This window comes from Ambystoma mexicanum, chromosome 3q, assembly GCF_040938575.1.
Source record: "Ambystoma mexicanum isolate Mex_15411 chromosome 3q, UKY_AmexF1_1, whole genome shotgun sequence".
Lineage (NCBI taxonomy): Eukaryota > Metazoa > Chordata > Amphibia > Caudata > Ambystomatidae > Ambystoma > Ambystoma mexicanum.
The window spans coordinates 451,532,320-451,557,723 of NC_090926.1; the positions used below are offsets into that span (position 1 = coordinate 451,532,320).

Below are 25,404 nucleotides of genomic sequence, written 5' to 3' on the forward strand. Positions count from 1 at the left end.
GGCCAACATGATGGTTAAGGCCTACCTTAAAGGCTTGTGTAGGCTTTTTCCTCCGGCGCATAGGTCGCACCCGATCTGGGGCCTCAGCGTGGATCTGGCAGCTTTGCAGGGCAAGCCTTTCGAGCAGATGGCCTCTGTGAACATCCACTTGGTAACAATAAAGACAGTTTTACTGGTAGCTTTCACCCCGGCATGCAGGGTTATTGAGCTGCAGGCCTTGTCTTTCTGCGAGCCCCTTACCACGTTTCACAATGTCAAGGTGGTCTTGTGCGCTCATCCAAACCTCTTCCCCAAGATGGTCTCTCCATTGTTATCTGAATCAAGGCCTCTGCCTCCTGGTGTACTTCCCGAAGCCAGAAGAGGCAGAGAGGGCCCTACATTCTTTGGACCTCAAGAGGGTCATCAAGGTTTGCCTCTCTCAGACGAAATCCTTCAGGCAGTCCGAGGCATTGTTTGTGACTTTTGGGGGCTCCTCCCTCAGGCATCCAAGGCTTCCATCGCCCGTTGGATGATTCAGGCCATTTCAGAGGCCCCTGAGGGGACGCACGCCCATGCGATCAGAGCGCAGGCCACAGCTGCCGCGTTTCAGACACATGCTTCTTGGGATATCATCAGCAAGACGGCTACGCGGGCCACTCCTTCAAGCTCTTGTAAGCACTATTCCCTGGATACCAGCTCCAGGCGCAAAGCAGAGTTCGGACAGGTGGTTCTGAAGAAACGTTTTGCTACATTCTAGATCGGAGGCAGGTTGTCACAGCTCGACCCTATGGTCTTGTTCGGTGGAATCGCCCACAAGGATGGAGGAAAGGGGAAGGGATGTATGAACAATTGAAGTTGCTCACTGTAGTGACTAGAGATCTCCTAATCCCCTTTCCTCCATGTATCCCACCACCTTCCCCCACTAGTATGCCAAAGGCTGATATGTGGTAGGCATAGCCAGGTATCCAAGCATCCGTTGTGCTCAAAGGGGACCAAGGTGAGGCCCCGGAAGGCAGGGCCTCGGCAGGGGGATCCCACGTCAGAGGCTGCACCCTGCACGCTTTACTAAATTTAAAGGGGAATCTCAATTTTTCACTGCCAATGGTTCCGATACCGTCCCCATGTTGGGGGACGCCAACAAGGATGGAAGAAAGGTGACTATGGACTAGGAGTAATCTTGTCACTATGGTAAGAAACTTTGGGGCACATTTATTTGAAGTAAAGGTGGATGAAATACTCCTACAGCCACTGCAAAGTCTTTTGTTCTAGCAGTACAAGGTAGCTCATCCTCTTTTACAAGGTGGTGTTCCTTTGGCTCCTTCTCTCTAGAGGAGTGTTTCATGGCAGTAACCTTATTGTCTCAGTCCCCTTGGCAAGCCAGCTTAAAAATCTCATTATTTTGCAGTTTTTCAACACAACACCATTAAGGGGAGGGAAGACGGACTGTGTTTTTCCCATCAAGAGTGGCAAACCTCACCCCTTACTGTTCGACATTGCAGGTAATTTCTTTGGGTTGCTGCCAGCACTTCCTGTTGTGGCAGGATCAGCTATTTGACCCTGTCAAGAGAGGGTTTTTGGGGGGGGGGGTCCCCCCCCGCTCTCAACACTGGTAGGAGACCTACACGCGGGTTCCCAGAGCCATTCCTACCCAAAGGCTGGGCGTGTGAGTTTTGAGGCCCCCAGTCCTGATCGCTTGTTGTTGGGCCTACATGCTTGGTCCAAGAACCACTTTATCTTGCCCAATGCTAAGAATGCCAGATGCTCGTCAGTCTGGCTCTGTCTCATCTAAGAGAATAGAAGACCTGGTGGGACCAGTAGAGAGAGAGAGAGCCGGAGACCTCCAAGTGGCATATAACCTCAGCAAGCAGGACTTTCCAAGCCGCCTATGCATATAGAGCCTTCACCAGTGAGTACACTCAAGTGCCACGCATGGAGTGCTCCCTACCGTAAACCAATGCGGGCACCCACACGAGCATGAGGATGTTACCTGCTTCTGGGCCAAAGAGTGGTCCAGTTGTGAATCGGGCATTCCATGTGCCGCTGGAAGCATTTACACAAACGGACACTGAGACGGTTGGTTGCTGCAGTGGGCTGATTTTGCTGAGACCCGGTGGACCTGTGCACAAGGGGAAGAGCTTAAGCCCCCATTTATGCCTTTAGTCATCTGTAAAACCTCCCGGGTGGAAAGGACAACCCCAGTTCACCCGGGAAAACAGGTGTGGGAGGTGACCAATGGATGTAGTAAGGAGGCAGAGGAGTAAAACTGGAACAGGAAATGGGTGTGGGTTATTTGGCTCAGGTCGAGGAAGGAGAGGAGGGAAGATCAAAAGACGGAAGATCAAAAGACTCAGTAGAGGAAGGACAGTGAAGAAGGGCATGGAGTAGAATTGCTGAAGGAGCATACAAGGTGAGGTATTGGTTACTGAGAGGAAGTGATGCATGGTTGTGCGTGGAATTTGTGAGTGACGCTGATGGAGTAGGGAGTGAGTGCAAAGGTGACCAGGGGATGATTGTGAAAGGTGAAGGAGTAGCAGTAGGGTGGAGTGAGGGGTGGTGGTAGGGTGGAGTGAGGGGTGGTGGTAGGGTGGAGTGGGGGGAATAGTAGTAGGGTGGAGTGGGGGGAATAGTAGTAGGGTGGAGTGGGGGGAATAGTAGAGTTGGGGAGGGATGCTAGGAGGGGGAGAGGAGGTAGAGTGGAGTGGGTTGCATGGAAAGAAGAAGAGAAAGATTAGATTGGAGAGTGAGGTGGTGGTAGTAGAAGGGAGGGATGGGTTAGTGGTGGAGTGGGTAGTGGGAGTCGTGGGGTAGTAGTGTGGAGAGTAAGATTGGAGAGTGGAGGTAGACAGCAGGGAGCAAAAGAACAGTACATTGAGGGAGAGACTGCAATAAGATAAATGTAGGAGGAGGGGAACAGGATGCGAATTGGAAAAATGTAGAGAAGGGAGCAGGAGGGCGTGGCTGTAAGATACCAAGAGGGCCTGTGTGTCTGAACGCCACCCATCTTTTGAAAACTGCCTATGGGGGCCCTCTGGTCAGGGACCACCTAGTCAGTTTGAGAAATAAGGTGTTTGCCTTTAGGCCATCACTGTCAGCTAGACAGTTGATAGTAGCCCATTCTGTAGTTGAGGGACACCTGGGATGAAATACTCCTATAGCCACTGCTAAGTCTTTTCTGTTGGCAGCCCAACAGAGCTCATCCTCTCCTACAAGGTGGTGTTTCTTTGGCTCCTCTGAGAGGTAGGGATCAAACCGGCCACAGAAGGCAACAATGCTGCTTTCGCTTACCAAAGTTAGAGAAGTGTCTCGTGGCAACACCTTTATCGCTTCAGTCCTCTCGCCAATCCAGCTTCCAAATCTCATTCATTTGGAATGTTTGAAGCACTATAACAGTAAGGGGAGGGAGGTTTTTCTACCATCACGAGTGGCAAACCCCACCTCTTACTCTTCAACATTGCAAGTAGTTTCTCAGGGTTGCTGCCCACAGCTCCTTTTTGTGGCAGGATCAGCTATCTGGGAGGGACTACGTATCCATAGGCTACACCAAGAGGGACTGTCCTTGGAGAGCCCCTTGACTACAAAGCAAATGAAATCCCTTGAACCATACTTTCTGATTTTCCCCTCCTGTCCCCTAAGAAAGCATTGGTCAAATGCCTTTATTGGGTTTACACCTACATCTGATCTTCTGATGGACAAATTCCAGATGGTGACCCAGTGTCAGAAACTACACACCCCAGACCTCCAGTAATGGTTGGTGTCTTTGGATCTCAGTATATCTATTTTCATGTATCAATACACCCAACACATGAGGGTCCAGTTTGTGGGGAACATCACTTCCTGTCCACAGCCAAGCCTCCTTTGACCTGTCATTGGTACCAAGTCTATCCTGGTGGTAGTGGTATCTCACCAAAGAACAATGTATCTGTCTTACCATATTTGGTCAACAGGGCTCTGTGTTAAATCATTTGTTCAGGATATGCCAGCTGCTCCACAGACTTGAATTTTACTTCTGCATGAAAAAGGGTGCAGGTCTTTCCATTTCAGACCCTCCCATTCATTATGGCATTGTTAGAAATGCAAGTAGGCAAGGCTTTCCCCCACAAAATCAAACGGATGGTTGAGTTCTTCCCAAGAAGATCTTGCATTCAGAGGTAGTCTTTTCTCAGACTCCTGGAACTCATGGTTTTTTAAATGTTCTTCATTTTGGAGCCCAGTCTGTGAATTGGATCTCACCAGTGACCGCCTCGCAAACCATTTTCCAAATTCTTGGCTGACATAACAAAAATTGCAGAAGGGTGAAAATCTAATGATGAAGCGTGAATATGTTAAGAATATTCTGAAATCGTAGAAGAATGTGTATTTTCTAAACATAACGATGTTCTCAATACGTCCAGTGCCAAAGAGTAATGTCTCCTAGCAAACTGTTTATCTTCATTTCCAATATATCTCATTGAGAACTCCTTGCACTTGGATGGAGAAAGTCTCCCCAAAATTAAAATCACAGACCACATCAGTTTAATTCAACCTTTAGATAAATAATTATTGATCCACTTTCGATGTATAGCAACACATCTTCATCTATCACACATTTAAGTCAAACATTGTAGCTTAGTCAACACCAAAAAACTAGTTTTGTTTCATGTAGACATTTTTGTCTGGCAAAATGTCTTTATTAACACGAATACATTTGTACAATAAAGTTTATAGTTATTAAATCTAGATTAAGATAATGCATAAAAGAAAAAATTAAGCTCAAAAGAAAAAAATTGATATTCTCTCTAAGAATAGATTAAGTATTTATCATTGCCCAAGGCATTTCGGGTAAAAAACCTTTATTCAGGGGAATTGCTGATCTGTTTTATCATACAATAGTAAATGCATATTGATAATGTATGTATCATGATTTATCTACAGGATATATATTTTGTCTCCACTAATTAACAGAGATACTAACCTTATGTATTAAAGGTAGGTGCAGTTATTCTGTCCTTAAGGTTGTAATTTCATTCTGAAACCTAACATTTTGACAGATACTATAATTAGTAGTGTCTTTTTGGTGAACCTCAAGAATATAGCTTCTATAAACTGATAATTGTTAATGGGAGCTGAATGTACACAGGGACACTCAACCAACTGTGCTGCTTGGTAACTAGTTTCTCCCTGATGGATTTTCAAAACACAATATTACTTTATTAGGTGACTAACGTCATGGTGATACAACTGCCAAAATGTAGTTAAAGTCACTGGTACTTTTAGTAATTAGTCAAATCTTATTGGTCGATTTGCATACTTTGCTCAAAGATTTTTGAAATAAAATCATCTAACTTTATTATATAGAATAATAGCTTTATCGTTATTAACCAAAATCCTATGAAGTTACTCATGATTAGATACCACCAAACAAAGCTCAACCTTACATCCATATTAACTCCCTCTTTTTTTTTTTAAGATGATTGACACTAGTAGATTGTAATCGTTTGCTATTTTTTAATAGCTACATGGTTCTTATGATGTACATCATTTGTATAGCTTTAGAAACAGATGGCACACTTGTTCCTAAATAATCTTTGCCTATATGATGTTACAAAAACAAATGCCATTCTAAACGTATCCCTCTTGTGTTCATTGCTTCTAAATCCCTATTCCTAAACAAATCCTCTTTTCAATGGAAATTGGTTCATATTAAACCTTTTATTGGACTTAACTAAGAGAAAAAACGCCTCTTACTGGTAAAGAAATTTGTTATAGAATCACAAATTGCATTTTTGTAATTAAATTACATCTCTAAAATGTGAAGCAATAGGTGACTTTAAGTTGGGCATTTGATTTATGTTAAGTGCAACACGTTTTCACTTTGTAATTTATCATCACTAAATAGAAGATGCCTCATGGGCATCAAATTCCAAATGGAGCTTGTGTAGTGTCACATGCTTACATATGGTGTAAATGAATCAGTTTACCAGTGTATCGGTCATTAGTCGTGTCGCCTTTGATGATATAGCAATGTTGAAAATTATTACACTATCGTACTTTCAATGGATTAACCGATAATGCAGTATGGGCTTCTATTCTTAACTTATTTCTTGCCGACTGGTCTTTCAGTTAGCAAGAATCGCCTTCAAAATTACATAGTGCTCAAAGATTTTCTATTTTAGATTTTTCTACTTGGCCCACAGTACGTTGTTACATATAATATATACATCTACAAAATCAGGATATCATGTCTAAGCAGATGTTTTCATGTTTCATGCAAATGTACCATCTACTTCTGATGACCATAACAATATTTTAACTCTACAAGTTGTTGCTGAAGTGACGATTATATATGAAAACCTAAAAATAATGAGGTGCCCAGTAAATCACTGAAATAAATTTGTGCATTTGCACACCTTCAGTCCTTTTCTTTGCATATGAAATGTATATGTGAATGAGCTTTTGTGATGGACGAATAACTAAATGGTTTTCAAAGTATCAATTGTGATGCTGATGCCATGGTTTTTTAATGTTCTTTATTTTAGTTGGAGCGGTTCACCAGCATAAGAATGAAAAAGGAGAAGGAGAAGCCATACGGCGCACAACGGTATTCTGCCACCTATACGGAACCTCCTGGACAGAGTCTACAAGAACTCCCAGATGATACTGTTCTTGTTCTTTTTGAAAAGATGTTGGTATGTTTCTTGCTTAGTGTACTATAATTGCAACATGAAATGGTTTTCGTTTTTCACAAATACATGCAGTATTGGGTATGATTTTGTCTAACACCGCCCTAATAGCCCATTGGAGCCCAAATATCAGAAATGTAGTAATTAATATTTTGTTTCAAAGCTTAAGTGGGTTTCTTTAGGTCTAACCTTATTCTATATGCTACTGGAAAAGCTGAATCATTTTCTACAGTATAAACCTTCAAATTCCTTGCCTTTTATAATTATTGACAATTCTTGACAATTGTTTAATTCTTGACACTGTGGGGTAAATATTCCTATCTGTTTCATTGTGGTTTTTGTATTTTGTTAATATCAATATTGTATGGTTGTATAACTGTGTTGGAAGTCTCTGGGCTTCAATTTGCAGCTCTATTTGTTTATCATTTTTGTTGCCACCCTTGATATTTTTCATACTGGTCTTCATTAAATGTAACACACCAATGTATCATACATGCAGCATTGAAGCGCTTATCCAACCACGATTTACAATCGGACTGAATATATTCCCAAAAACAAACCCTAGCCAACATAATCTGATATTATCACTACACACCAATTTGTAATATATTTTAGCTTTTAAATTTGTCATCCTTCTTACACAGATCACAATGGGCAATAATACCTGTACTGTTCAGAGCAGAATGCCTCATAATCTATCCTAAAACAATACAAATGCCCTGTCACAGTTTTATCATTGAATAAACATAATCCTCTCTGTGATACTGATCGTTTTGCCCAAAACACATAATTTTCCAACTATTCTAGGTTTTTACCTCAGAATAACGTGCATGTCCTACGTTTTTAGGGACATTCGGATAATCTAGTATATCTGGGGCTCATATTCATTGAACTAAGGAGGGTGCAATATTTTTCCTGGCCTTTCAACTTAGTTAGGTGCACCACATTGTTGAAACTGTCCTGTACCATAGTGTTTGTTTAGTTTTCTCATAACATCCATATCCTGTTTCTCAACCAAACATAAACTGTCTATTAACTTCCCACAATCTAATCCAAAGCCTTGCTGTCCAATTTTAATGGCCTTAGCAAATTCAAGTTTAAGAACGGATAATGTATTGCCTTTGGCGTGACATATTTTTATTGTAGAGGATGAAAATAATGAAATAAACCCCAATTCAAGTTCTATGAAATCATTGAAGGTCCTGGTTAACCCAGGACAGATCACCAACATAGATCAAGTCCATCAAATCAGATGGTTTCACCAAATAAGCATGTTTTGCATCCATAGTGATACTGCTGCATCTTTTCTCTATAAGCTTCCACTAAAAGTGTAAAACTGTATCCCTCATGCTTTAAAATAAATAATGCAGTCATGTTTTCAGCCTCCATCCATGCAGTCCTTGTTGTAACTTCCATAACCATTACTGCAAAAGAACATTCCTACATAATTATAGCTCATGGCTATTTCACTATTGTGGTCCTAAATATGTCACTAAAAGCCACAATGGTTGTCTACTTTTGAAGATAATGGCGTTGGTTTTAATACTCAAGGTTTCAATACTCTTTTTCTTTGGTTAGTTTCCAGTTGAAGGGTCCCACTGAGTTGGCCAAATTTCTTCATTGCCGTCTGCAAGCAGATAGGTTTGCGATCCAGGATTTCATCTGCATAGGCTAAACATTTTATCAAAAAGCCACTCCACTTAGGATAAAAAAGAATGCTCCTGTACCCCAAAGTGAAAAAGATCAGTAAAGTTTGTTGAGTCGGAAGGACACCATTATGATGCACCCTTGCTTTAATCTTCTAGGTGTGAGTATTTGCCATCCAACACAATCTTTACCATCCAGTCTAATCCTAACCTAGCAATTGTCATCTTTAATAAACCTGGTGGCACTCCCAATTGTCTAACTTCTAAAGGGTATAGTGATTTACGGGTTCAAAGGCTGATGGTAAATCAACATAAACATGTAATGAATTGAAGGGCCACTTCACAGTGCTACCGACTCGTCGGAAGAGCAGGGGAAATTTTGCACGGCTCTGCATTCCCAGAGGGAAGAGTGGGAGGTATTCAAAGAGTAAATGCTCCAGCTTTTTACGGCTCTGGTCTCGATGCCGCAGGCGAATATGGCACTTGTGCGACTGGAGGGTCCGGCACCAAGGTGACCATGTCATGTCGACCCTCAAGGTACCAGTGCCGAGAAGCCCGTCATAGCGATCCTGTCGACATAGACATTGATGGCGGTCGAGTGTTCCTTTGCCCCCAAATCTCGGTCGACGTTCTTGGACACCCTGAGGTCGATTTCCGTTGCATAGGACCGGGGTTCCTTTTGGTTTTCAGCGAATGAAGGACAGCTGGCCTTGATTTCACAGACAAAGCAGATTTGCTGGACCAAGCAGATCCAGCTGAAGGTTTGCATGTGGCAAGCAGACTTGATACATCATCTGTCCTTGATTTGCCCAGTATAGGAGAATGGTTGATAAGGTGGTTAAAGCCTTATACCTGGGCATGCACCCTGGTCAAGCGCCTTGAGGCATATGAATTAATAGACATCCTGGATAAAGGGCCACAGGCTGAGAGGACATCAGCATTCCATGTTCTTATCTCAGATCTCATCACACTGTGGCAGAGAACATGTTCCATGCAGGCTGTAGATTCCGACCTCACCAGAAGTACAAGCCAGCTTGGGGAGATTTGCCCCTCCTTTCATCTCACCCTACGCCAGAAGGTCTGGTGGTCCAAGCCGCCACAGTAAACTCTAGGCCGCCCACATCCACCTCCAATCTTCCCACAGACGGGAATCCAAAAAAAACAGACACCCTGACCAAGAAGATCTTCTTTTCACAGAGCATGGCCCTGGAGATAGTCCACGCTTTCTGCACATTCGCAAAGTATTCAGACGGACTGTGGAGGATCATAGCGAAAGCTGCAGAGCATTGCCTCGCTGAAGAGGTGAGGGATGGCTTTTTGCGCCTCATTGACAATGGGAAGGAGGTGGCATGTCAGGCACTGCAGGCAGGCCTGGATTCTGCAGATTGCGTAGGCCATGGGTATGTTCTTGGTACTACAGAGCTCGGCTTACCTCCGAAAGTCGGGTTTCACCTAATGTCCAAGCCAAAACCCTAGACCTAGTGTTTGATGTTGAGCACCTGTTCAGCCAAAAACACTTTGAAAAAAAAAAATCAAGCTGCCAAGTCGCTAAGTATAGCTGTGCAACAAACTGTAAAGCAGCCATTCAGCTTTTCCTCTAGGGGTCGAGGTTACAGACGGTATGTCCCGCTTTGTAGACCGGCACAGCTCCCACAAGCCAGGCAAGGGCCGAGGTGTTTCTCGCGTATTGGTGGGGCAGAGGAGCTTCTAGGGACCAGCAGACTGCGGAAGCAGTGGCAACGCCCGCTAAGCTGCTTTGAGTTCTCCCCACATGCTTCTCCAGTTGGAGGGAGAATATCCAAGCACTGGTACAGGTGTAAGGAGTTGACCTCTGATGCCTGGGCCTTGCAGCTCGTTAGATGGGGGTAATGTCTACCGTTCCTAAGGAAACCACCAGACAGACCACATCCCCCTCCACAATAACCAGAGCAGGAGCTCCAGGAATAACTGAGGGTCTTGCTATTGAAGGGTGCTGTGGAAGAGGGGTGACCCGAGCAGAGGATTGGGCTGATACTCTCGCTACTTTCTGGTACCCAAGAAAAGAGGCAGTCTCGGTGTCAACCTGGACTTGAGCACCTTGAACAAGTTCCTGAGGAAGGACAAGTTCAGGATGGGGACATTGAAAGAAATTCTCAAGGCTCTACAACCCAAGGACTGGTTTGTGTCACTGAACCTTCAGGAAGCTTATTTCCATGTGCCGATCCATCGGAAGCACAAGCGGTTCCTGAGATTTGTCATTAGGCACACTCCATATCAGTTCAGGGTACTGTCCTTTGGTTTAACCTCAGTGCCCAGGGTTTTCAGCAAGCTGATGGTAGTGGTGGCGGCGCACCTCAGGAGATTGTGTTGCCATATTCCCATACGTGGACAAATGGTTGATCCAAGGAAGGTCTCGGTAGCAGGTATTGACTCGAGGATACCTGCTCTCTACTTCACGGTTTGGGCTTCTCCCTGAATTTCCAATAGTCCCACCCTGCTCTCTACTTCATGGTTTGGGCTTCTCCCTGAATTTCCAATAGTCCCACATAACATCATTGTGGACACTCCTGTTCATCTGGGCAGTCCTGGACACACTGGCGGGGAAGGCAGGGAAGTCTCACCAGTGGCAGGCAAATGGTGGAGCTTTTCTAGAGCCATGACAGTCTTCCCCGGCTTTCTTCCTCTGCCGCTTTGGTCTCATGGCTTCCTGCATTTTTCTGGAGCCAGAGGACAGACTGAGGATATGATCTCTGCACTGGAGGCTGAGGGGTCGGTGGTCCACGATAGGGACCAGTATCTTTACCGCTAATCCTAGACAAGTTTGGGGCCCAGGAGAACATTGCATCGAACCAGTCCTTGGCTTTCACTCCTACCTCTGTGTCCATGCCGATTTTCAACTTCTGCATGGCCCCTATTATGTGAGACAAGGACCCATTTGCTGGATCGTTTCGGGAATAGATGTGCAACAAGACAACCCGAATATCTTGCACACGCCCCCTTTAATCGCCATCAATAAGTCCAAGAGGTACCTATTCTGTAGCGTTATCAGCCGTATTGCACACAGCTTGCTTTTTATCGAATTGAACTCATGCTCTGTGGTGTTCGCCAGCTGGATCATTTCACACAATACTATTTGCAGCCGTTTGCCATTGCTGCGGCCTGGATACCTGGCAGTAGAAGGTATTCAAAGAAAACTTCTTTTTTTTGTTTACAGCGATATTCATCTGGGATTGCTTTCAGCAGTTTGGAGGCGTATTCAGACAAGTTATGATCGCTTGTCTTTTTCTTCTGATTGAGCGCTTCTTTCTCATTGCTTGCAGAGCTTTGGGTGGCTCCGGCTCTGCTCTTGACATGTTAGATGTAGCCAGGTGTGCATCAAGAACCACTAAAACAGCTGAATGTAGGGTCATTGGTGAACAAGATCCTCTCCATGATGGCGGAAAATGCATGTATGCTCGCTGGCCTCATACCCAGAAGATGTCCATAAGAGCCACTTTACCTTTGCTGAGATCAGGAATAAACAGTGTCTTGTTGCACTTGCTGTTAGTTCCCACAGGAACAGTGCCATGTCCTCGAACAAAGCTCATATTCATCTGCTACTTGTACTTTTACTTGAGCCTCATTTGCTTCAATCCACGTTAATTTTGCTACATACGGCAAGACATCTCTTGTTTATGTTGCAGATTATTTATTCCTCAAATCCATAAAACCCTCCTGCAGCACAGCTTACTACCGCCTCCTCCTGTAACGTTCACCTGATTCCCACGGAGGCGCCGACCTGTTCTGGACTGCTATGACCTCTTCTAAGGTGATGCGCAGGACTCGGAAGACGGACTGGACCGGACCCCCAAACCTCGCCTGTCTGGCCCGTAGAAGAATCCTTCTGTAGATGTAAAAGGGGATTAACTGTCTGCTGGATAATGTGTCAGATTCCCCCCTTCCCCCTCTCACACTCCTCGAACCCCCTCCGCGATTCCCCGTAGAGTCTCACCTTAGAGTCTGAAAGGACGAGCTCTCCATCCTGCTTCCGATGCAGGGGCGCGTTGATTTCCAGTTACTTCACTGGATCTCGGGTTTGGTGAGTATTCAACTCTGCTTGACTTTTCCGATATGAGGCCGTAAGTATTCAGTTGCAAAAGTTCAAGCCTTAATTGTCCGTTGTCCTTTTCTCTATTTCAGATGCAGGATGAAGAATCTGCGTTGAGGAATGGATTCGCCGAAGGTAAACTCTGGTGAGTCTTTTTGATGGATGGTTCCCTTAGTGATCTTGCTTTCACCCACTAATGCGTGTCTTTTTCCCCTTAGGGGCCGAGGTACGGAAGTGCCAAAGAAGCGGCGCCGACCCGAGGTGAGGAAAGATTGTCCCAACAATAATCAGGTAAGTCTTAAGGTGGAAGAATCAGGCCTTCCTCAATCTGTTCCTTCGCTCACCTTTGTTTTGTCTCTTTTTCTCCTTAGGCGCTGAAAGGCGACAGATGGTGCCAATGGTCGCTGAAGAGCCAGAGGGCGCCTCGTGAAGGTGAGTGGAACGCGGCGCTGCAGCGAGCGATGCGCTTCTAAAAATAATGTCTTTTCTCAGGATCGTCGGAGTGATGGTTCCGGACTCCGGATGGAGGTAGGTAAAGTTCAATTATTCACCTTTCTCTCCTTTCCTTCCTTTTCAGATGTTCCAGGTTGCAGGCGGGCGTGGCTGGAGCCAGGATGCAGGAGCAGACACAGTGAGCGTCCAGCTGCTAGATGCAGAACAACGCGAAGCGTGAGCTGCTGTCTGGGCGTGGTTTAAATAGCCCCCAAAGTAGTTCCAGGTAAGTATTCTTCCTCCGCCACGCCCGAGTGGTAAAATAGTCCCATAGGTAAAATAGTCCCTTTCAGACCTCAAGGAGGTCTGGATCCGGCAGCATGGTCTGCATCAGGTAAGTCCATCCAAGCACTCCCATAATGAGCCTGGCGCCTATGGTGCCAGGACTGATGCCTTCTATGAGCCTGGCGCCAAAGGCGCCAGGACAATGTCCAAAGAGCCCCTATAAGGGGTTGCTGGGTCCCTCCCTGGGGACATGTCTGCTTTCGGGGACGCTGGTCCTGAACTGGCTTCCCGGGAGTAGGCATCATGACGCCTCCCATATGTTGGCTATGAACAGCACCCCTTCCATTTTTAGGAATGGGTGTGCCTTGCACGGTGGGTCCTTTTCGTCCTTGGTAAATCTTTCATTATCTTTATCCATCAGTACAACTTGTACTCTGTCCCTTGGAAAATGCGTTGTACCCGAAACAGTGCCAAATGGACTAAACACTGGGCTACCAGAGGTGGCATTTCCTGGAGTACTAACATTTTGGGTTCCCCTGAAAAATGAGGGATGAGAGAGCAAACATAACGGCTCTGCATGTGACTGTCCCATAAATTATTGCATTTTGTATGGTGCACGTCGGTCATTGTATCAAACACAACCCCTTTATTTTGGTCATATTCCTTCTCTTCAACTCCTCTCCTGGTACGTTGTTTGACCCAGGTATAATGATCTATTATCCACATCCTTCTCATAGTAACCACTTCATTTTGAAAAATATCCCTTTTGAAAGGCATTAGTTTCTGCACACTGTATACACCATATAACCTCACTCAAGCCGTATATACAAAATCCTACAACAAAACCTAAACATATGTACAGTATCGACATTATTACACAAATCCTTGTGATGAGAAGAAACCTGCAAAGGGCAAGAAGGCAACTATGTCATCATCACCCTATTTTCCATGTTGTGTATTATTAAAACAAACGTTTGATACCACTGAATAAACACTCTTTTGTAAGGGAAACACTTGAGTCACTGAAAAATGCTGGCTTGCCAAACATCACAGGCAAAGAATTCTACTCAAACAGTTATTTATTTATGCAAGCAGTTGTTGTGGGTCTGGCATAGGGGGCAGCTGGTATGAGGAGTTGTCCGGACATAAGAACGGTATACCCAATACCGCAACTCCTTTACTTTCACTGCGAATGGGGTGGCATAAACCACTGTGAACGGTCCATTAAACCTAGGTTGACTCAGCGCCTGACGAAGTTGCACACGTATATGTTGCCTCCTGGTATTAGATGCAGCAGTGGCAAGCTTCCAGTGGTGGGCACCGTGCATTCGCCTGTTTCTTCTCTCCTTGATGCTATCTGTCGAGAAAGAACTTTTATGCACCTGGTTAACTGATGCAGATACTGTGTAACCTCCTGCCCCAAAATAGTTGCAGCCCTGTGAGCATCAGATGCCCCAAGAATGGGTGAAGTGGTGTGTGTATTCTGCTTCCCGTCACGATTTCGTGAGGCGAGAGCAAATGGTCTTTATAGGGCTGCATCCTCAAACCGAACAGGGCCTGGGGCAAACAATGGACAATTATTTTTTAGGGTCACGCATAGCTTTGATAATTTCCCCTTCAAAAGTGCGTTCATCCTCTCTACAATGTCGTTGACCTGAGGGTGGTAAATGGAGCACATCTTATGCCGAATGCCTAACAATGCAGCTATTTCTTCAAACAGCTCATTGAAGAAGTGATTACCGTATTTAAGGGTTGTGAAAAACCATGCCTTTTCTCCCCTATGAAGGATTCTCAAACGTAGGTGTTTTATCACTGTGTTGTCATAATATGCACTGTAGCATGATTTTAAAAAAATGGCATTGTGAAAACAGGCCTTTTACTACCCTATTTAGCATTCTCAAACTTAAGTGTGCCCTCCCACCTGTCTCAAACCGGCGCATTTTGAAAACTCTTATCCTGAGTGGTGGTGTCTGTCCTATTGCTCAACTTGCTTGCCTCTCGATGTCTTGTCTGCCTACTCCAGTGACCTTCGCTAGTGTCTCTCACCGACATCCTCTTTGTCGTGCCTTCGCCAGACCTATGGACACTTCATATGGTCTCTGTGCTCTCCCACTTCTCCTCTTATCCCATTAATGGTGGCACCCGCTGGGACACCCTCCTGGCATCCTTCCATTCCTCTAAGGTCATCATTAATGTTTACTCTAATGGGACTGTCCTGGTCGAAGGCCCTCGGGCCAACCTTCACCTCTTTGATAGATGCTACTCGCACCTCATCAACTTCCTTTCTTCTCCTGCTCTCCTCTCCCCTTTCCTTGACTACCTCGCCTCCCACTTCTGCCTCCTACTTGGCTACCTTGCCTTTGCCTTCCCTTTCTGCCTCGTCTCGGGCTCCTCCCACACCTTCGCAGGGCATACCTCTGACCTGTACCCCTCCCCGGAAGTCCTTCAAGGATGGCAACCTACTCCATATTGCCACTCTAAACGCTCTCTGCTGTCAAACACTCCTCTGATATCTGGCGCCTTCTGGAAGAACTTGACCTCGATGTCCTCGGTCTCACTGAGGCATGGTTCACGGCCAGCTCTGTCACAAGCTTTGATACGCCCCTATCTGACGGCTACAAGACCCTCTCCGCATCCAGGGGCAACCGCTCTGGTGGGGGTACAGCCCTGATCTTCCCAGAGTGGATTCCTGCGTCTGTCACTCCTACACAGGTCTACTCCTCTTTTGAATGCCTCATCTGCAGGCTCTCTCTCTCTCCCCTAGCCATTCACTCACTGTGACTATCTATCAACCACCTGCTCAGATTTCATCCTTCCTCTCCGAGTAGGCTGACCTCTCCGCCTCACTCCCGACATCCATCTGGATGCCTCCTGTCGTCCCTCTGGACTCTTTTGCGACCTCTCCGACTCTCTCACTCACTATTCTTCCCTCTGGCCCAACTCACTCTGCAGGGCACACTCTGGATGTTCTGATCTCCTCAGACCTTCCCATCTCTGCCCCTCTCACCACTCCTCTCTCCTGGAGTGATCACTTTCACCCTCCCTACCCCTCAGGCCAAGCCACTTCCATCACTGCCATCCACCTTCTCGGTCATCCGACCCATGAAGCGTGTGTCAGCTGAGGCTTTCGCCACCACCTTCTCACCCCCCCAACCCCTCCCCTCTGGCTGACTCTCATCCTGACACAGCCCTCTCCACGCTGCTATATCTGATACTCTTGATATCCTTGCCCCTGTCATGAGAATCTGCCTGAAGCCCAAAGCCAAGTGCAACTCCTGGTTCGACTCCGACCTCGTCACCCTAAAACGCAAGTGTAGGGTGGCCGAGAGGGAATGGCGTTCTTCATGAACACCCTCTGACAAGCTGGTCTGCCGCCTGCTGGGAAGGCAATACCGGCTCTCTGTCCTAACCAAGAACAGAGCGCATATCTAAGCCTGCGTCTCTGCAGCATCTAGCAACTCGGCTGAACCTTTTCAAATCTGCAAGGAACTGGCCAATCCTGCCGCAGTCTCTACCTCTCCTGTCCCCTCCCAGGCCCTCTGTACGGCACTGGTTTCTCACTTCATCTCTAAAACTCAAATCATCCAGTCCTCCCACCTCCTGTCCCCCTTTTTCCCCCCCCACTCCCTGCTCTTCCTCTGGCCTTTATGCAGCCTCCTCTCTTCTCTCCTCCTCTGCTTTTCCCCTGTTCTCCGCAGACAAGGCTTCTAGACAAGTCCAATCTATGAAAGTCTAGTGGAAACAGGGTCACCCCTGTTCCTCCAAAACCTTCAAGGACCACATTGGCTCCCTGGCTGCTGCCCTGGCTGATTTCTGCAATCACTCCTTCGCCACTGGAGTCTTCCCATCCCCCCTGAAGTACTCCTTTGTGCACCCCCTTAAGAAACCCTCTGCTGACCCCTCCTGCCTGGGTAACTATCGCCCAATCTCCATCACTCCCTACCTAGGCAAGCTCCGGGAGAAACTGGCCATCTCCCAGCTTAATCTCCACACTGAATTGGTTGGTTGTCTTCATGACCATCAGTCTGGCTTCAGAGCTGCCAGAAGCACGGAAACTGCTCTCCTGAACATCAGTGAAGACTTGTTCTCCAACCTTGACTCTAACACCCCTTGCGTCCTCATCTTGCTTGATCTCTCTTCTGCCTTTGATACTGCCAACCATGCCATCCTGCTCAACCGTCTCCGTGATAACATGGGTATATCTGGTCAGGCTCTGGCATGGCTGACTTCTTTCTTCTCCGACCGACCCTCCCAGGTCCAACATGGGTCCTTCCTCTCTGCTATCTTTTTCTCTACCTGTGGTGTCCCCTAGGGGTCCAACCTCCTCTCCCTGGCTGTTCAACCAATACCTGGCACTCCTGGCCCACCGCATAGCTGCTCTCTGCCTCAACTTTTAGTGCTATGCGGATGACACCCAGCTCATCTTTAGGCTACCCTCAGCCTCCTCCTCCTCCTCCTCTACTTCCCTCATCTCTGTTTGTATGCTATCCAGGAGTGGTGTGCCGCCAATGACCTCTGCCTTAATGCCAGTAATACTGAGATTCTCCTCATCGGTACACCCACTCCTTCCTTCCCTGTAGCTCTCTGGCCGGCCTCTCTTGGCCCCCTTCCTGTTCATACTTGCAAAGCTAAAAACTTCGGGGTCATCTTCGACTCTACACTCTCCTTCTCTCCTCACATCTCTGACATCTCTAAGAAGTCACACTAACAGCTGCACCTCCTCAGAGGTATTCTTCCTTTCCTCTCCTTCCCCCAGAAGCTCACTGTCTCTAGAGCTCTGATTCTCTCCAGGCTGGACTATTGCAACAGCCTCTTTCTAAATCTGCCTGCTTCTTCTCCCCCCCCCCTCTGCAACTTATCCAGAACAGGACTGCAGGACGTGTCCTTGGCCTCAAGCCCAGGGATCGTATCTCTCCAGGACTGACATCTCTGCACTGGCTCCCAGTGGCTGCGAGAATTAAGTTCAAAACCCTCTGCATCGTTGACAAGGCATTCTGGGGCCTGGGTCCTCAATACCTTCAACTCTCTTCCTAAATACCTTCCTTCTTGAGCTCTTTGCTCATCTGCCATATAACTCCCTCGTAGTCAGTCGCTTCTCCAAGCAACGAGTTGATGGTAGATCTTTCTTCTGCTGGGGCCTCCCTCTGGAACTGCCTCCCTGAAACTTGAGGAGAATCATCTTCGGTTCTGGAAGCACCTCAAAACCTTTCTCTTTGCGTCTGCTTTTTCTCCTCCTCTCACATGCTGACTTCCTGGCTAACACTGAAACTGCACTGGTTACCTGGCCACCCTCTGATCTCGGGTCCAGGTCCCCTCCCGCGCCAGTCTCACTCCTGCACTGCCTTCCTGGCAACCCCCTCACTTGGGGACTGTTTCTGTATCCCTACAGTCCCACAACCAGCACTTGACACCTGACGTCTGCACTTACCCTTTCACTTGCCACCTGCTGGCCGTACTTTTACTTACTGTTCCTTTTTCTTATCCCATGTACTGCACTGTGGTCCCCCGCCCCTTGCCCCCACACTTCTCCTCCTTCCCTTCCCATGCACTTGCGCGATCTGAATGACACCTGGCCTAGTAGGATCGTTGTCTGTCCTCCCTCTGTTCCCCCTCCCTTGCCTCGTCACGCCTTGAAACACTTGTGTATAGGCGCGTTATAAATGCCATATCATATATCAAGGGTATTACACACTCCTCAGTTGAGGAACACTTCTTGAAATAAAAATATGGCTGCTGATTTAGCATCTGGATGTGCACATGGCCCAGCCTCAACCCACCGGGTGAACGGGCACACAATGACAACAAGGTACCTGTATGTATTGCACACTTCTCACATTCTCGCAAAATCAATAGGGAGCTTGTGGAACGGTCCACTGAGGTGGAGTAATGTGACACACAGTGTCCTCTTTCCTGTTTTGTACATATGACAGGTGGTACAGTTGGCAACAAATATTCTCAAATTTCTGGAAGTTTGGTACAAACCAATCCTCTTAAATATCTGTGGCAATGTGCTGTTTGGACAAATGCTAGGGGTGATGTAGCTATTTGAAGGCAACCATTAACCATTCTTGTGGCATTACTACTTTACCTGTGATGACCTGTCTCCAGATAAGGTCAGTAGGTGACCGCAAACGCCCCTTTTTTGCCACAGCTCTTTCTCTTCTTGGGGTGCCTGTCCCTGCAATTCTATTGCCTGGGGTAATGGGTACGTACTGCTGTATAAGAGACCTCTAATTGTGCCTGTAAACATGCTCCTTCTGGGTAGGCCACAGTGTCCGGCATTGGTGGATACGCTTCAATTGTGGCTGCCTCGACTGCTGCTTCATTACTAAAGAAATAGTGTGTGTTATTGGTGTGTGTGGTAGACTTGACGACTGCGACAAGTGTAGGCCACAAGAGAGCATAGATCAGTCTAACAAGGCTGCATGTTGCACTGGGGATCCGTCAACCCTTTGAAACCTCTTTCTCTTCCATCAGGATAGCCCTTGAAGGTACACCATTGGTGCCGTATGCTGAATCCGAATATATATTGTCACTCTGCATCCCTGGGATGCCTCCAATGCTTCAATTAGGGCAATGAGTTCTCCAGTTTAGGCAAAGTAGTGCATGGGAAATCTTTTCTGGACCAATACCTCATACTACCATCTACTAGGCAGACCACTGCCACCCTGTTTGCCTTTTACCAGTCTCCTGGTCAATGGTTGCTGAACCATCAACAACATATACCTCCCCATCTACAATGTATAGTCCCTTGACTTAGGTATGTCATCCTCAGGGCCCTCATGTGACACAGTCATGCACGTCCTCATCGTCCGTGATCAGTTCTGTCGAAAACACGAAAGGGTTAACCGTCTTACACCTCACAATGTGGATGGACGTGCTTGATATAATCACCTCGTAGCCGGATGCCCCCTGTGTAGTCAGTGTGGATTTTGACCGCTCGAGGATTGCAAACACTGCGTGTTCCACATACAATGTTACTGAATACCCCATGGTGATTGTGGCGTTTGTTGTATAGCAATGGCAGCTGCTGACGAACCCTGTTTAGAGCAACTGACTCTGCTTCACTGCGTTCAACATTCTTCTATAAAAAGCTAGATGTTTGTGTCCCATAGTAATTTTCTGTGTTAGCACTGCAGTCATCATTAGTCCGTCTGAATGGGAAAACAAACAAAATTGTGTGTAGTCGGGGGTTTGCTAAAATGGTGAATTACTTATGACGTCTGAGTTCCTGAAAACATGTGATCATCACTTCTTTTTTTATTTTTTTATAACTTTCTTTATTGGCAAAAAAAGTAGTAGCTGGTACACTACAAGTTGCAACAACAACACACATTACATATTTCAAGCGTGAATGACAAAGGACAGGCCCAGCAGTAGGCCACACATGATCATGATTGGGGCTGGTAGCAATAACGGCATTATCGTGTAGTGTGATCCGTCCCCGGATCTGGAGACGGAGGAGATGATAGAAGCTCCAGATCCACCTTTCGGTTCAAATAGCTACAAAACCCTGTCCATATGTTTTTAGGTCAAGCAGTACTAGGCAACATGTTAATGTAGTCTTCTTCACAGGATTGTGTCCAGGTGAGGGCTTTCAGCCACATTTCCAGGGAAGGGGGGGGATCTACGTTTCCAACATTGCAGGATACATTTCTTGGCCACAATCGCCGCCACATTCAGAAACCTTGCCTCCCGTTTCGCCTCTGATCCCTCCCAGAGCCCAAATAGAAGACACAAAGGGTCAGGGCAGACAGAGAACCCCACCATCTCGGAGAGAGTCTCAAGCACCGCATCCCAGAACTGGACCAGTGCCCCACAGGACCAGAACATGTGAGCATGGTCCGCATCATTAGATCTGCATCTTTGACAGGGATGGGTTTGGTCCCGGGCAAACTTCCCAATCGCATAGGGTGTGTAGTACAGGCGATTAAGTAACTTGTATTGAACACATCTTACTCTGGAGTTAAGAGAAACCTTGCGTGTGTGCATGCACATTTTGGTCCACATATCATCCGTGATGTCTAATCCCAGATCGCGGCACCAAGCATCTTGAACAGTGTGGGGGGGTTCAACAGCTTGCGCCATCAACATTTTGTACAGGGAGGATACAATGCCCTTACCGCCGGCAGAATTGGCAATGTAGCAGACCTTGGGGGACCCAGGGGGTTCGTCCGGATACGAAGGCCACATGTCTTGGACCGCCGCCCTAAGTCGGAAGTATTGCAGCAGCTCCAACGAGGACTTGGAGTGCCCCGGTCTCCAGGTATCCGGGGTAATGAATTTCCCATCGGGGAACAGGTCGGAGAGTGATCTGTATCCCAGGTTCAACCAGTGCCGCATAAGGAGCCCATCCTGTGTGGGGGTGAGGCCGGGGAATGACCAAAGGGGAAGCCATTTGTAATACGGGGGGGAGCCAGAACCGGGCATCAGGATCTGCCGCCACGCCCTTATGGTGGAGGCCACTGGGTCAGCAGGGGCCTCAGAGCGATACGAGTGAAAAAGGATCAAGGACATGACATTTACCTCCTCGGTCGCAAGGATTTCGAGCTTGACATGCGGGGGGCGGGGTCCTGTTGGTGGTACCAATATGTAGCGTGCTGAGCCTGAGCGGCGATCCAATACTGGGCGAGATCCAGCGCATTGAAGCCGCCCCTCTCATAAGGTAGGGTCATATTTTGCCACTTTCTGCGCACGGCACCAGAGTGCCACAAGAATCGGGCAAATCCTGCGTGCAGATCCGCAAAGTACTGTCTCCCGGGCCAAAGTGAGACGTTAGCAAATAAATATAGGAGCTTTGGGACTATAATCATTTTTATTAGGGAGAGTCTCCCTGAAAGTGAGAGGGGGAGGTTTTGCCATCTTTCCATCTTGGCATTGGCATATTGCGCGGCAGCCCCGTAGTTATCGGACAATAAGGAGGATTTTGAGAGGGACACCTGAACCCCCAGGGGCCCATTTGAGAGGAAATTTGCATGCAGGTTGGGAAGTTGCGGGCGTGAGGGTAAAGATTTCTGACTTAGTGTAATTTATGGTGAAGCCGGAGAATGTGCCAATTTTGATAATTTCGCGCATGATCGGGTCAAGGTGAATTGAGGGGTCTCTAATGTATAAAAGAATTTCGTCGGCATACAGTGATATAATTTCGGGGGTGTCCCGCAGGCGAATCCCTTTGCGCCCGTGGTTGTTTCGCACACTATCCGCCATGGGCTCAATGACCATCGCGAATAACAAGGGAGAAAACGGGCACCCCTGCCGTGTCCTCTGTGGAGGGAGAAGGGAGCCGACAGATGGGAGTTAACCAGGACCCTGGCCAAGGGGTCAGTGTATAATGGTTTAATGCAGGACATCATGTACGGGCCAACCCCCCATCTTCTCTAGCACCGCCCAAAGGTATTGCCACGAGACCATGTCGAACGCCTTTTGGGCATCAAGCGTCACAGCTACGGGGTTGGCTTGGCAGGGACAAAGCCGCTCTGGTCAGGATGAATCAGGTATTTCATGATGGGGAGGAACCTATTTGCTATAATTTTAGCAAAGATTTTAGTGTCAGTGTTGATGAGGGACAGGGATCTATAGTAGCCACATTCATCCAGGGGTTTGCCTGGCTTGGGAAGCACCGTGATGACGGCCTCGCGGAGGGACCGGGAGAGGGTAGAGAGGCGCAGCGACTCCTCCCAAACCTCGTGAAGACGTGGAGCAAGGAGGGCGACATGTTCCTGACAGAACTCGGCGGTTAGGCCATCTGGGCCGGGGGCCTTACCCTTAGGGAGGGCCGAAATTACAGCAGTGATCTCGTCAAGGGTGAAGGGAGACTCTAGTTGTTCTTTGGTGGCTAGGGAAATAAGAGACATTGGGATGCGGTCTAGGAGGTCGTCCAGGTCCTGCGGGCAGTGCTCTGGCTGCCGGGCGTAAAGGGCGGCATAGAAATCTGCAAAGGTCCCGAGAATGGGGCGATCAGACCAATGCCTCATTCCATCTTTGTCGATGATACTATCAATCCGAGCCCTGCCTCCCTCGGCACGGGCAAGGCGAGTAGGGTGCGGCCCGGTCTCTCTCTCCCTCACCATACTTCGAGCCGCAACGGGTCGGGCAAGGTATTTTATCTCGCTAAGGGCAAAGGACTCGAATGCGTCCAGTTCAGTTCTAATCTGTGCAAGCGTGGGTGGAGAGGGGGTAGTCGCATACTCGCGCTCCAGCTCCTTGAGTCTGGACTCGGAACGGCGCAGAGAGTTTCTAATGTCCCTCAGGACCCCTGCCTCCCTAGAGATACACATGCCCCTGATGAAAACCTTAAAGGCCTCCCATCTCACCCCATCTGTAGTGTCGTGACGTTTGTTATCAAAAAACAAGGAGATATCTGCAAGGATGTCAGCTTTGAAGACAATATCGTGCAGTGCATCTGACTTAAACCGCCAGGTGGAGTGCTGGGGAAGGGCAGGGTGTAAGGTGATGTCCAGTGTGAGCGGGGAATGATCGGATAAAGTGCGTGGCAGGATCTGTGTGGTAAGCGTTTTGCCCATGAGCCCCTGCGGAGAGAAGAAAAAGATCAATCCTGGAGTGGCTGTCATGGACAGAGGAATAAAATGTGAACTCTTTCGATGATGGGTGAAATACTCTCCAGGCGTCTACCAGCCCAGAAGTGGTCATGTGTGCATGGAGGCGACGAGCGGCTTTGGACAGTGTTCTAGGTGCAGCACCGGATCTGTCCAAGTCGGTGTCGAGGATGAGATTCATGTCCCCCCCCCCCAGATAACAGGGACTCCAACATATCCTGAGAGAATGTCGAGGATGTGGTAAAAAAATTCAGGTGCATCAATGCATGGGGCATATGTGTTGACCAGGAGGCATTCTGTATTAGCAAGGAAACAGTGGAGGATCACGTATCTACCCTGGTCATCAATGTGGCTGGCGCAAAGAGAAAACTCCAAGGACTTGTGGATTAGGGTGAGGACCCCCCTGGACTGTGAGGAGAACGCTGTATAGTATTTGTTGGAGCCCCATGCAGGGGCAAAGGACGAGAGATGAGCAAGCGCGTGGGTCTCCTGCAAGAGAAGTATTTTGACCCCGTGCCTCTGGGCATAGGCTGTGACCCTGCGTGCCTTGGTGAAGTTGCTGAGCCCCCTGATATTCCAAGACATTAGCCTAATGGCCATTCAGTAGCCCTTTAGGGTGGATCCCAGTAATGTGTGACAGAGTATGTTGAACAAGTGCTGGCCACTAATACGGCGGCCCGTTGCATCGTACCAAAAGCTACCACTTCTCTACCAGTTTTGCCATAGTAACCCCGAACTACTCCCACCCCCACCCTCACTGCCCCCCAAAACACAGCAGTGCCCAAAAGCCCACCCAAAATTCCAAGGCACTTGTGCCAAACCCAACGGGGCAAGGCGAGCCCCCGCGCCCAACAGGGGCGCAAGCAATGAACATAACCAGCCAAACTCGGCATTGCAACTGCAGCGGGGGTCGCTGCTGCCGTGGGCCCGATTGCGGCGGTTGAACAGAGGACTGCACAGAATATAGTGCAGCGGTAACCATAATAAGTTGTTGTGGGAGCACCATGGTAGAGTACAGTAAGCAGAAAGTATAGTAATAGAGGATCCCAGACAGGGTGCCGTGTCCAACAGATCACACACTAGTGACCCAATTTGCGTTTCATGAGACTTCACAGAAAGTTACGACAATCAATAAATGCACAAAAGAAAGAATAAAGGAGAACAAGGAAACTGCAGTGACAAGCGTGGCAATGACACCATAAATAATTCAGGTAATGAGTGCAGGGCAGGGCGACCCAACCCTCCTCCACCAGGTCGTCTGCCGGACCAGGGACAGGAATATGAGATTCAATAAATTTCACCGCCTCCTCAGGGACCGTGAAAAAGTACAGTTTATTACGATGGGTGAGCTTCAGCCTTGCGGGGAACAGCATAGCGTATTCCACTTTCCTTTCTCAAAGCATTTTCTTTACACCATTAAATTGTCTGCGTTCCATTTGGACATTGACCGAAAAGTCGGGGAAGATACGAATAGTTTGAGACTCAAATTTCAGTTCCCCTTTTTCGCGGGCTAGGCGTAGGATGTGGTTTCTATCCCGGAAGTTGAGGACCTTGGCTATAATTGGTCTAGGGAAGTCCCCCGGCTTGGGGCGCGGGGCAAGTGAGCGATGGGCGCGCTCAATGGTGAAGAACGGGGAGAGTTGGGGATCTCCCAGGAGGTCCTTCAGAAGGGTCTCAACAGCGAGTTCCATCTTGCCCTTGAGGGCCGCCTCCGGAACCCCCACAATGCGAATATTGTTCCTGCGGGATCTGGACTCTAAATCGTCGCACTTCGCTTTGAC

The 25,404-nt window shown here is 47.6% G+C and overlaps 1 protein-coding gene across 1 annotated transcript in view; it reads left to right on the forward strand.

Moving 5' to 3' along the window:
- Positions 1 to 25,404, forward strand: part of DIAPH1 (diaphanous related formin 1) — a 1,645,861-nt gene that overhangs the window by 179,236 nt on the left and 1,441,221 nt on the right. The window contains exon 3 of the mRNA XM_069654133.1: positions 6,495 to 6,644. Within this exon, the coding sequence (XP_069510234.1) occupies positions 6,495 to 6,644 (150 nt within the window). The remainder of the gene's footprint in view (positions 1 to 6,494; positions 6,645 to 25,404) is intronic.